The sequence below is a fragment of the Mixophyes fleayi genome, chromosome 5 (genome assembly GCF_038048845.1).
Source record: "Mixophyes fleayi isolate aMixFle1 chromosome 5, aMixFle1.hap1, whole genome shotgun sequence".
Lineage (NCBI taxonomy): Eukaryota > Metazoa > Chordata > Amphibia > Anura > Limnodynastidae > Mixophyes > Mixophyes fleayi.
The window spans coordinates 142,274,892-142,290,358 of NC_134406.1; the positions used below are offsets into that span (position 1 = coordinate 142,274,892).

The window sequence follows — 15,467 nt, forward strand, 5'->3', positions numbered from 1 at the left end:
GTTTAGGAAATTAAAATATGCTTCAAATATAGATTTTGTAATAATGTAATTTTATTACTTCATTATTATTACTTCTATTTTTGCAACAGCTTTATAACTATGAATTTTTGCAAGATTTGAAATACATATGTAAACTCTATATGTGCTCGGACATAGACTTGATGCCCTTTTATTGTAGATGACAATCGCAAAGATACGCCAGTTACAATATTCAAGACAACATTACATATTTAGTGTTTGTACGCAGTTATATTTTACTGTTCCCTATTATTGCTGTCAAAAATTATGAATGCTTCTGAGATGTAGGACAGCTCACTTTCAAATTTAAAATGGAAAAAAAAGCCAACACCATTTTCGATAAGATTTTCTCTTTTTTATCAAACAAGTAAAACTACAGTTTTGAATACAATGAAATGGCTGTTAATACATATAAATGAGTATCAAGACACTTCAACCATTTACGGTATGTCTATCTAAAAACAAATCTCAGCATTGATATTAAAGTTACAGTTTGGTAATTGTGAATTCTATTGTATTTGATGTTGTGATTATTGTAGTGTGGGTAACAAAAACACTGTTGCCTTCTACCTATTGCTTGATAACTCCCATTAATGTTAAAAAATATGATGTTCAACAAATGATATACTATAAGCCGTATTTAATAAATCGAGGCAACTAGCACAAACATGCTGTAAACATCAATCAGATATTGGCATTGGTTATACCTGTAAACACTGTAAAGGTCTGGGCCTAGAGCAGAACAATTACAGGGTGGCAGACTGCTTTTATTTTACTTTCTGGTTTTATATGTAGAGGTATTTCTGTGGTGGTGAGGGAGATAACATGCTGGGACACCCATAATGATCATGATTTTGAGGTATTTATAGAGATGACATGTGGTAGGGATTGGTTCCATATAAACCTCATGCAATTTGTGGTGTCACATGGTGGTGGGGGTAGGGAGTTTATAACATTGTTCAGTCTTGTGCATGTTAAACCAATGAAAGCGAATTAAATAGAAAACTGGGGTACCTAATATTACACAAAACTTAATTAGGCCGTAAACCCCTCCTCCCACATTTCTGTTTGATGCCAAATGCAGTAAAATAGTTATAGAACCCTATTTCCATTAATTCTGAGAAGCCAGTGTTTACAGAGGGCTGAAGTCTGGAAAGAAATCTTTTTCAAATTAGATATTAATACATTTCCAAAAACAGTGTACATGGGGCTCTAACTGAAGTTTACAGCATATTTGTGCTAGGTCCACTATCTTATTAACTGAGTCTTATAAGTGTACAGCATTGGTAGGACAGTATGCATTTTGAAACATTTATGGCTCATATCAACATAATTATAAATGGACTCTGTATAAGGATATGATGTATACCAAATATATTTTTCACAATATTAATCCGTAATTTTGGTGCATTTAACAATTTAATAATGCAGGTGTATATATAAATATATACAACATAGTAAAAAAATTGTTAAGGACTATAATTTTGTCTGACATGTATCAAGACCCTTGTTTCAGAAAATGGAGTGTCAATTCCACATAGCTTTTTGAAAATGAAACAAAATACTTAGGGATTAGCTGAATTTATGGATAAAGAAATTGTAACACAATTATGGCGCAACAGTATATGTTGTAAAAGATTACTGGCATCAGTGTCAATATGCCTAAAGAACCTGAATCCACTGTAACATTGGTTTTATTGTACTTTTTCTGTGGCACTGTATGGAACAAATCAAACACAAAATTGTGACAAATCATACATCTTGTGACATATAAGCTATTTACTAGGTCTCAAGCCTGCAAGTCGCTCAGTTCTGTGCATTACAAAAAATACAGAAACCTTGATAAAACATAGTCCCAAATGGCGAGCGTAGGAACATGGCCGTTCCTGAATTCTCTGAAGTGCTGTGCTGCAAATTGTTCTGGCTCAGTACAGTAAAACCTTGGTTTCCAAATGACTCCATAATGCTTCTCTAAATATATTATACCATTGTAAAAACAGCCTAGTTCTGTTACAGAGACAAAACCTTGGTAATACTGCATGTCTCGATGTCACCTGAGGGATCATTTGTAAAGATGCTCTTATTTTTTTCTGCTGTGTATTGTCTGACATGTAAGACACAAGCAGGGCTTATCATAATGGAATATGTTCAGCATTTCAGTAGATTTGTGCAAACCCGTGTATGTTTCTCTGCAAATAATTCCTAAGCTGTGCTGTCTCCACATTTTTTCTTCATTATTATTATTATTATTATAATTTTTTTTTTTTTTTTTAGGTTTTTGCATGTGTATAAAGTGTACTAACCAAAGTTCATAGCAGCCATATTCGTAGCATTGTGAGTTGGATTTAAAAAGTTACATTTCTGAATTTCTTTTTCTCCCTTGTGCAAGATTCAGAATTCCGTACTCTTGTTCTTTTGCTCGTTAAGTTTTGGGAAGAATTATTTTATCCGAGTCCTCTGAGTAAAGGAACAAAAACTCCACAAATAAGGCTCCAGGTATAACTCTGTGCATCTCTCTAACTCGCTTCTAGCCCATGCTGGTTGAAATTGGCCTCCCAGGATGACATCCTTAGAATTCCTCTGTCTATGTATATTAAGAGCAAATATTATGTGTGTAGCAAAGGTTCTATATCAGAATGTGCAGTTGAGTCTCTCTTGAGAAATTACAGGAGTAGTCTAGGAAGCCTGTTTCAGCCATTCCTACAGGCCAGAGACCATGACTTGAAAAGAAGGCTGCACGTGTCTGTGCCGAGGACTGGCACTGGGGCTTACACACGGACTGGCACAGCTTGCATCTACGCCACCTATTGATGGCAAGTAGGCATGGTGGAGTATGGGTAGTTGTAACGATAGTCGTCGCTGTATACTGTCAAGAAAGAAGAAAAGTAAATTGAGTCGCTTCATAGAACAATGGTTATTTAAAAATTACTTTTGCAATGTATAACTCCTACTTATAACCTCTGAAGTGTAGTCTAAGTTGAAAATAGATTTCATGATGTTGGAACAAACTGGGTATATGAACTTCGTTCCATATAGATGTGTGTTTAACACCACCGTCTCCCCACATCCGTTTAACTGGAGTCTTACCTAACTATACTTTGCTTGTATGTGTGATATTTCATATGACATTGGTTTGGTGAACTTTCTTGTATGGCATTAGTTCTGTGATATATACAAGGTTACAATGCATTAGGTTAATTTATGTATTGTAAAATGACAGTATGTTGAGAAAAAATATAGACACTGCTCATGGAATATAGAAGGCAATATTTCTTTCAGTGCCACTTCTATCAGCTGCCACTGATGCAGTCAGTAATAATGTATTTATTGCATACGTCTTAGAGGACCCTGGTGACAGCAGAGGATGGATTCTTGTTTATTCATTTTACCTTTTTTACTGCCTCACTAATTGTCTCATGGGAGAAAAGGAACTTACAGGAAACACCTTTGATACAAGAAATACTGTGAGGGCTGTTTAACACTACCAATAAGTTTTTGTAGGATCACGTTCTGGCAGTGCAGAGATATTACATTTACTATGGGGGCATATTCAATTAGGTTACCGGCTCGCGGGAATGCGCCAGAGCGGGTCGCGAAGTCAATCCACATTACCGCAATAACGTGGATTTTCGTGCGCACCCCATAGGGATGCGTAGGAAAATTCACGTTATTGCGGTACTTTATTACCGGCATTACTGTGCAGGTTCCACGGTAACGCGCATTACCGCGGACAGGAAACCTAATTGAATATGCCCATCTGAGTCTTTTACCAATTTTCCCTGTTCCATGCCACCAATAATTTTGATTTCCACATCGGCAGAACGTCGATGTCTGGACATTGCTACATAAAGTTGACCATGACAGGATCAGTTAAATATATGCCAAGTCATCCATTGTTTCAGGCGATTTTGGATTACATGTTATTGTGATAAAATAATTAGGCTTTCGTACTTGCAAACAATGGCCATTGCATCTAGGTCATTTTGTGCCAAATTTCTTGGGCTTCCTTGAATTGAAGAAGGAAGGATGACAGATTTTCTGGGTAGCAAACCTTTTATTGCTGCTTCATTATGCAAGTGATCCATAAGGCCGGTATATTTTTAGTTCTCAATTGCTATTGATATTATAATTAAGCCAATTGGCTTCAGTTTTCATGTAAGCACCAACTAAATATTGTTGACTCAGATATATATATATATATATATATATATATATATATATTGTGACAGAAGTGCTGGGAAGGAAGTGGGTGGCATGTACATAAGTCCTAGATTACAGTGTTTTAAAACACCAGGGAGATTGTTTGTGTCTGAGGAAAAGCTTCTCAAAATGTGTTTCTTAGCTTCAGGAAAGGCTGGTAAGGGTCCCTGGTGTTTTGTATGCAGTGAGTAGGGTGGGCTCCATACAACATGCCCAGTCCGGGTCTTCTGGTCTACAGGCTCACAGTAGACTAATTAGGAGCTGTACCTGAGTAGGGTCTGTAACATTTTGCAGCTCTGCCTCAATCAGGCTCTCATTGTCTGGGGAGGCAGTCAGATGTTTCCTGAGAGAAACTGCAAATTGTACTGTGAGTTCCATTTGTTTGGTTTAAGTGAGGAGCAGTAGGCCCCTCACTCTAAAAAGGGTATTCCACTGTATTAGTTAGCAGCCAGATGGCTAGGATTTTGTTTATGTTCTGTTCTGTTTTGCAAGCTGGTGAGAATAAAACTAGCTGAGGCTATTGAACCTGAAACACTGGATTTGTGTGATTTTCTGACTGAAGTGAAACTGCCCACCCCAGAGGATGGCATCCCCAGTACGATCTTGTCACTATACATATAAATATATATATATATATATATATCAAATATATTTTACATTATTTGGTTGTGTGTCTTGTATGTGTATTTATAAAGGTGAAGAGCAGCGTTAGCCTTTCATACATATAAATGCTTCTTATGGAAAGTAATTTATAGACGCATGCAATTAAAAAGTGCTGTTCATTTTAGTAAGCCTTCACATACATAATCTCTCCTCCTTACAAGGGCACAAAAACAAAATTTTCAGTTTTTCTAATATCCCAAATTTTAAAAGAACTGCTCCAATGCTCCTGGGTTTAACCAATACCACATACCATCAAGAGCAAATATTTGCTCATCCTGTAATATTTACTCATTCTACTGTGCATATCAATTTGCAGCCATGCTAAAACATGACTAAGACCAGTTCTTATTAAGGGCTGCAAACAGATACTAAGGGCTGCAAACAAATATCAGGAGAATAGAATCAGATACCAAGGGCTGCAAAAAGCTACAAAGGACTGTAATCAGATGCAAAGCGCTCCAATCAGATATTATGGGCTGCAATCAGAAATTAAGGGCTGCAATCAGATAGCAGATACCAGGAGGACTGAATCAAATACTAAGGGCAGCAATTAGATACCAAAGACAACAATCATATACTAAGGACTGCAACATCTTTGTTAGCGTCACTTCTCAGAAGTGACATCAAACTGAAAAACTTCTAACTGATCTCTTTTAGTTGTATAGAGGGTTTTCAGGATGATGTCAGATAAGGTTTTATGTCACTGCTGATTTTTATTTTATGTTGTTTAAGGCTTTAGAAACAAGATTCAAAACAGGAGTTGGCAATGTGCTGGCGGGGGGCAATTGCCCCTATCGCTTCCGCCCTCGGATCCGCACCTACCTTCAATGGAGACACAGCTTTTGCCACTGGGTTTATGTGATGCTCATAAATGGCCTGGTAATCTCCAGATTTCATGGTCCATGCAAATGTTCAAGGCAGCCATTGCAAGATGCATTACAGCAAACCCAAAACATCACTGCACCTCATCCATGTTTGACTATAGGGAAGGTGTTGTTTTCTTTCCCATCTTTCTACAGGACAATCTCCCAGAAGGAATTTCGCTTGTTCAGCTTTGTTTCGGAAACCTTCAGTCAAACTTTCATATGTCTCTCTCTCAGCAGTAGAGCCTTCCTTGGCCTGCTACCATATAACCCTGTACATTGATTTGGCGATAGATGGTGCAAGTTTAAACTGTTGTACCTAGTGTCTGCATGTAATGTTGACTCTGTTTGGCAGTTGAGCAAGGTGTTTCCTCCACCATTTGAACAATCCTGATCTACAATCTTCAATCAAGTATTCTGTTTCAGCCATGTCCACAGAGATTGGCTACAATGCCATGGCTCTTCCTAATAACATTACATACAGTAGAAATGGGAAGATGAAGATTTCTGGAGATTGATTTGTAGCTTTGAGATTGTCCATCTTCTGTTTGGCCTCTTCAGACAAATCTCTGGCTTTCTTTCGTTTCTCCATGTTTATTGCTGTACACATAGTGACACAAAACAGAAAAACGAATCCTTTTCTCTATTCAAGCTTGTTTAAACACTGATTTTATATTGCAAGAACCAGCTACTCATCACAGGTGAGTTCAGTTCCAAGAGGAAGGAGAATCACCTGCTTGAAATGTAATTATTTTCTAACTACTTCTAAAAGGTACCAATAAAAGGAATTCTGTTTGGAATAACTTACAACTTTTCTACATTTTGTATTTTATTCCGCTGCAAGCCAAATAAATAAATGAATACCAAGATATTTTTAAATGTTATGAATTTTCTGGAACAAGTGGTTCATAATTAGAAATACTCTATATGGACAAAAGTATTTGTCCATACCTGTTAATTATTGAATTGTGGTGTTTCAATCAGACCTGTTGCCAGAGGTGTATAAAATCCTAGCCATGCAGTCTCAATTTGCGAATATTTGTTATACAAAATGGATAGTTCTGAAGAGCTCAGTGACTTCAAGCGTGGTACTGGTATAGGATGCCACCTTTGCAATAAGACAGTTTGTGATATTTCATCCCTGTTGAATATTTCACTGTCAACTTTAAGTGATATTGTGGTGCCCCAAAGCCCAGTTGAACAGCACAGAGGAGTGCATAAGCGCTGTTAAAATGCAGGGCTACAAGGGGTTAATTGTGCTCCTGGAGACTTGTAACCAGGAGTGATTGACAGGAGGAGGATAAAGGCCCTGATTGGCTGGGGGCATAGCCAGATTAAGGGGGGGCACAGGGGGCACGTGCCCCGGGCCCCCTCCCTCCGAGGACCCCCCGCCGCCACGCACATAACCTCTACTGATTTTTTTTTTCTTAATGGCGGCAGCAGCGGGGGGCCCTCGGAGAGAGGGGGGGTTTGCGGTTGGGTTCGGGGCTCCCTGCATTGGTGGGGGGAGCAGGATAGTGAAAAAAAAAATACAGATACTACTCACCTCATCCTCCTTCCTCTCTGCACTGTTAACACTGAATGACAGGCGTGATGTCATCAAGTCACACCTGTCATTCAGTGAGGAGCAGCACGGAGAGGACCAGGAAAGAAACAGGAAGACAGAAGAGAAGAAAGAAGCTACAAGAAAGGTAAGTTAAAAAAAAAAGGGAATGACGAAGAAAGGGACACTATGTAGGAAAAAAGGAGAAGAAAGGGACACTATGTAGGAAAAAAGGAGAAGAAAGGGACACTATGTAGGAAAAAAGGAGAAGATAGGGACACTATGTAGGAAAAAAGGAGAAGAAAGGGACACTATGTAGGAAAAAATGAGAAGAAAGGCACACTATGTAGGAAAAAGGGGGAGAAGAAAGGGACACTATGTAGGAAAAAAGGAGAAGAAAGGAACACTATGTAGGAAAAAGGGGGAGAAGAAAGGGACACTATGTAGGAAAAAAGGAGAAGAAAGGCACACTATGTAGGAAAAAAGGAGAAGAAAGGGACACTATGTAGGAAAAAGGGGGAGAAGAAAGGGACACTATGTAGGAAAAAGGAGAAGAAAGGGACACTATGTAGGAAAAAGGGGGAGAAGAAAGGGACACTATGTAGGAAAAAAGGAGAAGAAAGGCACACTATGTAGGAAAAAGGGGGAGAAGAAAGGGACACTATGTAGGAAAAAAGGAGAAGAAAGGCACACTATGTAGGAAAAAGGGGGAGAAGAAAGGGACACTATGTAGGAAAAAGGAGAAGAAAGGGACACTATGTAGGAAAAAGGGGGAGAAGAAAGGGACACTATGTAGGAAAAAAGGAGAAGAAAGGCACACTATGTAGGAAAAAGGGGGAGAAGAAAGGGACACTATGTAGGAAAAAGGGGGAGAAGAAAGGGACACTATGTAGGAAAAAGGGGGAGAAGAGAGGCACACTATGTAGGAAAAAGGGGGAGAAGAAAGGGACACAATGTAGGAAAAAGGGGGAGAAGAAAGGGACACTATGTAGGAAAAAAGGAGAAGAAAGGCACACTATGTAGGAAAAAGGGGGAGAAGAAAGGGACACTATGTAGGAAAAAAGGAGAAGAAAGGCACACTATGTAGGAAAAAAGGAGAAGAAAGGGACACTATGTAGGAAAAAGGGGGAGAAGAAAGGGACACTATGTAGGAAAAAAGGAGAAGAAAGGCACACTATGTAGGAAAAAGGGGGAGAAGAAAGGGACACTATGTAGGAAAAAAGGAGAAGAAAGGGACACTATGTAGGAAAAAGGGGGAGAAGAAAGGGACACTATGTAGGAAAAAAGGAGAAGAAAGGCACACTATGTAGGAAAAAGGGGGAGAAGAAAGGGACACTATGTAGGAAAAAAGGAGAAGAAAGGCACACTATGTAGGAAAAAGGGGGAGAAGAAAGGGACACTATGTAGGAAAAAGGGGGAGAAGAGAGGCACACTATGTAGGAAAAAGGGGGAGAAGAAAGGGACACAATGTAGGAAAAAGGGGGAGAAGAAAGGGACACTATGTAGGAAAAAGGGGGAGGAGAAAGGGACAGTATAGAGGAAAAAGGGGGAGAAGAAAGGGACACTATGTAGGAAAAAGGGGGAGAAGAAAGGGACACTATGGAGGAAAAAGGGGGAGAAGAAAAGCACACTATGGAGGAAAAAAGGGGAGAAGAGAGGCACACTATGGAGAAAAAAGGGGAAGAAGAGAGGCACATTAAGGAAAAAGGGGGAAAAGAGAGGCACAGTAAGGAAAAAAGGGGGAGAGGAGAGGCACAGTAATGAAAAAGGGGGAAAAGAGAGGCACAGTAAGGAAAAAAGGGGGAGAGGAGAGGCACAGTAAGAAAAAAGGGGGAGAAGAGAAGCACAGTAAGGTAAAAAGGGGGATAAGAGAGGCACAGTAAGGAAAAAAGGGGGAGAAGAGAAGCACAGTAAGGTAAAAAGGGGGAGAAGAGAAGCACAGTAAGGTAAAAAGGGGGATAAGAGAGGCACAGTAAGGAAAAAGGGGGAGAAGAGAGGCACAATAGTGGAGACAATTAAATAATTTAAGATGGGGTGGTTTGGGCGCTACTGGATGTGGGGGTGAGTTTGGGGAGAATGAGGTCCCTTTATTAAATGTGCCTATGAATTATTTAATGGCAGTGACGGTTGCAGGAAATAGGTATATTTCTGAAATGTAAATACTATTAATTTATTGCTGGGGCTGTTTGTAGGGAGGGAAATAGGTTTATTTATTAAATGTGAATACTATTATTTTAATGTTGGGGCTGGAGGTACTGATTTAACGCTGGGGGTGGCTGTAATTTTCTAAATGTACCCATTTTTTTTTCCCAAGTAGGGCCCCTAACATTCCAGGATCCAGACAAGCCGCACCTAAAGAAACCTGCAGCACAGGTGGTGAAAGTGAGAAGAACAGGTAGGAGAGAGAAGCAAACTCTGTGAAATGTTGTGATTCTAGTGGGACAATCCCAATTTTTGGTGACCGTTCAATGGTGTACACAACAATGCAGGTTTTTTGTCTGTAGGAGGGTGGCCTGGCCATGCCCAATGATGCATTATCAATGGTATTTTAATTTGCGGTATCATTGCTAGTTTTAATGTGCATTATAAATTTTATTTTTAAAGTTCGGTATCATTGCTAGTTTTAGCGTGCGGTATCATTGCTAGTTTTAGTGTATGTTATCAATGGTATTTTTAATGTATGATATCATTGCTAGTTTTAATGTGTGGTGTCAATACCCATTTTAATGTGGTGTTTTGATGATTGTTTTAATATACAGTATTTTAGTTTGTGGAAGCAATGATTTTTCTTATGCAGACAACCTTAGCGAGCCCTCTGGGAGAGCAGTAAGTGTCATACTGTGGGCTGTAGGTGATGTAATGCAGGATGTGTCACTATGCCCTTAATTTTAGATCTTAGGGGCCCCCCTGTCTTAAGTGCCCTGGGCCCCCCAAAGCCTTAATCCAGCTCTGGCTGGGGGAGTAACAGGAAGAGGATGTGCAGGAAGGAGGAGAAAGAGAGAGCAGCATGGTAGAAGGAACAAGGGGGGCTGAGGTGCAGCCGAACAGAGAGAAGATAAGCTGCTGTCAGAACTGGTGACATTGCCAGCAAAGCGGACGGAGAACAGCTGGGGACACGCAGTGGGGCGCCAAAGACAGTCTCCACTAACTACAGAAGCCTCTCAAGGTAAAACCCTAGCCTGTAGTGTATTGCACACACCCCAGTGTCAGAGGGAAGAGTGATGAGAGAATCTATCCAAAACTGACATTGCATTCTTGTACAAGGAAGGCTACTGTTCCCTTCTTGAGAGCTTTTCCCCCAGATCATACCTTACACAGGCTGCAGGGAACAATTAAGACTGTCGTTTCAGCTATATCCTGTGTGTGCTGATAGAGATTCATTGACTGTTGAGAGAACAGCGCCATCTTGTGGCTGAACTGAGCAACAGCCCTGCTTTCTACTATAACACTTAACCCTTGATGGAAACCTCTGCAGGACATTGGAACACTACCAAATTCCTGTGCACAGGTCAGCCCAGGACTGAGTGTAAAATATGGTAACGTTACCGGGGATAATATTGGTGCACCAAATGTTTTAGATGGATGTTAATGTTATGTGATTTACCTAAGAATTGATTTATTAATATTGAAGGTGTGACATTCAGTGTTAGTGGTACCGCTGCGAGTCAAGTTAACTCAGCAGTAGATGCTAAAAGTGGGGCGCCTGACCCATAGGGAATAGCATGGTACCCCAAACACCTGAATAAGAAGGAGCCCTCTAGTGGGCGCGGTAGTGACCGTAAGAGTCTTGATGAGTTATTATTGATGGTTCTTGCACCATCACCAGTCAGATATTGTTAACTTGAAAGTAATAACTGTGATTACCAGTGTGCCTTATTAGACAATGTGTATTGAAGATGTGATCGCTATTGTGCCTTATACTCACCAGGTGTATGTTATATGTTAAATGCTATTGTGCTCTATGCTGATCAGACGCATTATTTTGTCATTACTATTGAGCTGAAGGGGTCAGTGGCACGGTGGCTTACCAAACTATCCTTACCGCATTCTCAATAAAATCAAGTTGTTTGACCAATCCTTGTCCCTTTCATTGAAGTATTTATCTCCTGACCACCGGATATCCAAAAGAGAAAAGAACCTGACTCGTATCTGGGAGACAAGGTAAGGGAAGGATTTCCCATCAGTACTCGACCACCACAATATTATTAGAGAGTTGAAGTGGTTAGGAACAACAGCAACTCAGACACAAAGCGAAGACCATATAAAATCACAGAGTGAGGTCAACGACTGCTAAGGCCCATGGTGCCTTTGGGCAGCACAGTGGCTAGTGGTTAGCACTTCTGCCTCACAGCACTGGGGTCATGAGTTTGATTCCCGACCATAGCCTTATCTGTGTGGAGTTTGTATGTTCTCCCCATGTTTGCGTGGGTTTCCTCCGGGTGCTCCGGTTTCCTCACACTCCAAAAACATACTAGTAGGTTGCAATCAAAATTGACCTTAGCCTCTCTCTGTCTGTCTGTGTGTGTATGTTAGGAAATTTAGACTGTATGCTCCAATTGGGCAGGGACTGATGTGAATGAGTTCTCTGTACAGCGCTGCGGAATTAGTGGCGCTAAATAAATAGCTGATGATGATGAAGATGATGTTGTGTGAAAGTCGGCAACGCTCTGCGAGCTTAATAGAATGGGTTTGCATGGCCGAGCAACTCCATGCAAGGCTCACATCATCAAGACCAATGCCAAACTTTGGATGGAGTGGTGTAAAGCACACCGACACTGGACTGTAGAGCAGTGTAAACGTGTTCTGTGGAGTGATAAATCGCGCTTCTCTGTTTGGCAATCAGGTGGGCGAGTCTGGGTTTGGTGGATGCCCGGAGAACGGTACCTGCCTGACTGCTTTATGGCAACTGTGAAGTTTGGTGGAGGGGGGATAATGGTATGGGGCTGTTTTTCAGGGTTTGGGTTAGGTCCCTTATCTCCAGTGAAGGGCAATCTTAATGCTTCAGCATACCAAGTTATTTTGGATAATGCTATACTTCCAACTTTGTAAGACTTGACTCAGCAGCCTATTTTAAAGGAAAAAAATGCAGGTGGCCCAGTGACCCAGTCTAATTTAGCACACTATGGGACCGACCCGGGGGGCAGAGGCCCAGCCTGCCCCTGAGTGTGTGTGATGGCATGGGGGCTGGTGGCAATGTAGTGTGTGTGATTGCAAGGGGGCTGGTGGCAAAATAGGGTGTGTGTGTGAGGGCAAGAGGGGGACTTGTGGCAATGTAATGTGAGTGAGGGCAGGGGGACTTGTGGCAATGTAATGTGAGTGTGAGGTAGGTGTTGACTTATTAATGGGTGCTATTTTGTTTGTGGGGTGTTGGTGGGGCAATTTAATTTAATAGTGGGGCTTATTAATTTAAGATGGTGTGTTTTGGGAGCTATTATTTGAATGTGGGGTGAGTTTGGGGAGAATGAGGTCTATTTATTAAATGTTAATATGAATTTTTTAATGGTGATGGTTGCAGTAAATAGGTATATTTATTAAATGTAAATGCTATTAATTTATTCCTCGGCTGGGTGGGGTCTCTATTGTAATTTGGGTGGGAGATAGTCTATTACTTTAATGGTGGACTGCGGATTGGAGCTAATTATTTAATGGTGGGAATGGTTGTAGTGTTCTAAATTTCGCCAACATTCCAGGATCCAGTCAACTGAGCAAGAGACATCAGCCACCACAGGTAGGGAAAGCAACAAGAACAGGTAGGAGAGAGCAAGACAGTCTGCCAACTGTATTTTTCTACATTGGCAGTTCTTCTGCACCATGTTATTAAATAAACACAAATATGTATATATGTGTATATTGGTACTGCTAAATTTAGTAGCTCATTTGTCCTACTTTGTATGTCAGTGGCGCACGCAGGGGGGGGGTTTGTATACAGCACTGCCGCGGATGCTTATTTGACAGCGCCGCGGCTGCTGTATAGGACAGCGCTGCCGAAACGGAGCATGCGGGCGCATGCGCAGCAGCTCTCTCGCGTGTGGTTTTTTTTTTTTGGTTTTTTTTTTGGGGTCAGGGGGGGAAACCCCCTGACAATCCTGCATGCTCCCCTGTATTAGTCAAAGTGTACAAGTTGACAAGGTAGCAAATACCTAACACTTTCAGTAAAATGTTCTGTCTGCTCAGGCTGCTTTTAGTTCAGACTTTAAGTATTACTATATTACTATACTAGATCTATCTATTAATACATGTGAAAAGACATACCATTGGTATTTTATATGAACTAATGTCACTTATCTCATACTGCCTAATTGCCCCCCTGCTGAACACAATTCACCTTGTCTCTCTTTATTTGTAAGTTGTCCCTTTCTCAAGTATGATGTATAGTCAGGGCCGGACTGGCCATCTGGCACTTCTGGCAAATGCCAGAAGGGCCGATGGTCAGTAGGGCTGGTTCGATCAGTCAGTGCACTGGACGGTCAGTGCACTGACACTTCCTGGTCACATGGGCCGCGCGCAGCGTTGTGCGCGGCACATGTGATCAGTACAGGTCCTGGAAGGCAGCTGAAGAGCGGACAGGAGAGCGCTGAGAAAAAGGTAAGTAAACCGGGGTGGGGGGGAGAGAACATTAAAGTTGCCAGACAATAACAGGGGGGGGGGTGAAGAACATGAAAGGTGCCAGACAATAACAGGGGGGGGAGAACATTAAAGTTGCCAGACAATAACAGGGGGGGGGGAGAACATGAAAGGTGCCAGACAATAACAGGGGGGGGGAGAACATGAAAGGTGCCAGACAATAACAGGGGGGGGGGGAGAACATGAAAGGTGCCAGACAATAACAGGGGGGGGGGAGAACATGAAAGGTGCCAGACAATAACAGAGGGGGGAGAACATGAAAGGTGCCAGACAATAACAGGGGGGGAGAACATAAATGGTGCCAGACAATAACAGGGGGGGGAGGGGGGGGGAAGAAGAGGAAAGGTGCCAGACAATAACAGGGGGGAGAACATAAATGGTGCCAGACAATAACAGGGGGGGAGGTGGGGGGGGGGAAGAAGAGGAAAGGTGCCAGACAATAACAGGGGGGAAGGAGAACATAAAAGGTGCCACACAATAACAGGAGGGGGACATAAAAGGTGCCAGACAATAACAGGGGGGGGGAGAACATAAAAGGTGCCAGACAATAACAGGGGGGGGGGGAGAACATAAAAGGTGCCAGACAATAACAGGCAGGGGGAGAAGGTGCCAAAAAAAACGAGGAATAATATGATTTGGGCCACTATTGTGTGCCATAATTTCAACTGGGGGCACTATTGTGGCATAATATGATTTTGGGGCACTACTGTGTGGCATAATATGATTTTGGGGCACTACTGTGTGGCATAATATGATTTTGGGGCACTACTGTGTGGTAAAATATGATTTTGGGGCACTACTGTGGTAAAATATGATTTTGGGGGACTACTGTGTGGTAAAATATGATTTTGGGCTACTACTGTGGGGTAAAATATGATTTTGGGGCACTACTGTGTGGCATAATATGAATTTGGGGCACTACTGTGTGGCATAATATCAATTAGGGACATGTACTCAGGCATGAAGGAAGGAGGAGAATGTTAATATAATGTGGGAGGTAGGCTGTTAATTTAATGGTGAAGTTTAGGTGGGGGCTAATTATTTAATTAGTGCTATTTTATTTGTGGGGTGATGTGGGTTAATTTTATATTAGTACCTAGCAATTTAAGATAGGGTGATTGGACCTTTAATTTAATGATGGGGTGGTTTGGGGGCTATTAATTGAAAGTGGGGCTGTTTGTGAAAAAAAATGTGAATATGAATTATTTAATGGCAGTGATGGTTGCGGGAAATAGGTATATTTATTAAACGTACATGCTATTTCATGTATTGCTGGGGTTGTTTGGAGGGAGGGAAATAGGGTTATTTATCAGCAGCAGCAGCAACTATTTATATTAAATGTGAATACTAGTATTTTAATGTTGGGGCTGGAGGGAGGCCTAATTATAAAACATGGGTTGTATTGATTAAACACCAGGGCTGGTTGGAGTTTTCTAAATTGCATGTACCCATTTTTTTTCCAAATAGGGCCTCCAGCATTCCAGTATCCAGACAAGCAGCAACTGAACTAAAGTCACCAGGAGCCAGAGGTGGTGAAACTAACAAGACAGGTAGGA

General features: G+C 41.3%; 1 protein-coding gene across 2 annotated transcripts in view; it reads right to left on the bottom strand.

Annotated features, from left to right (window-relative positions):
* Positions 1 to 351: 351 nt before the first annotated feature.
* Positions 352 to 15,467, bottom strand: part of GABBR2 (gamma-aminobutyric acid type B receptor subunit 2) — a 683,104-nt gene continuing 667,988 nt past the window's right edge. For both annotated transcript variants that reach the window (XM_075212899.1, XM_075212900.1), the window contains exon 19: positions 352 to 2,884. In XM_075212899.1, coding sequence (XP_075069000.1) covers positions 2,719 to 2,884 — 166 coding nt within the window. In that variant the 3' untranslated portion in view covers positions 352 to 2,718. The remainder of the gene's footprint in view (positions 2,885 to 15,467) is intronic.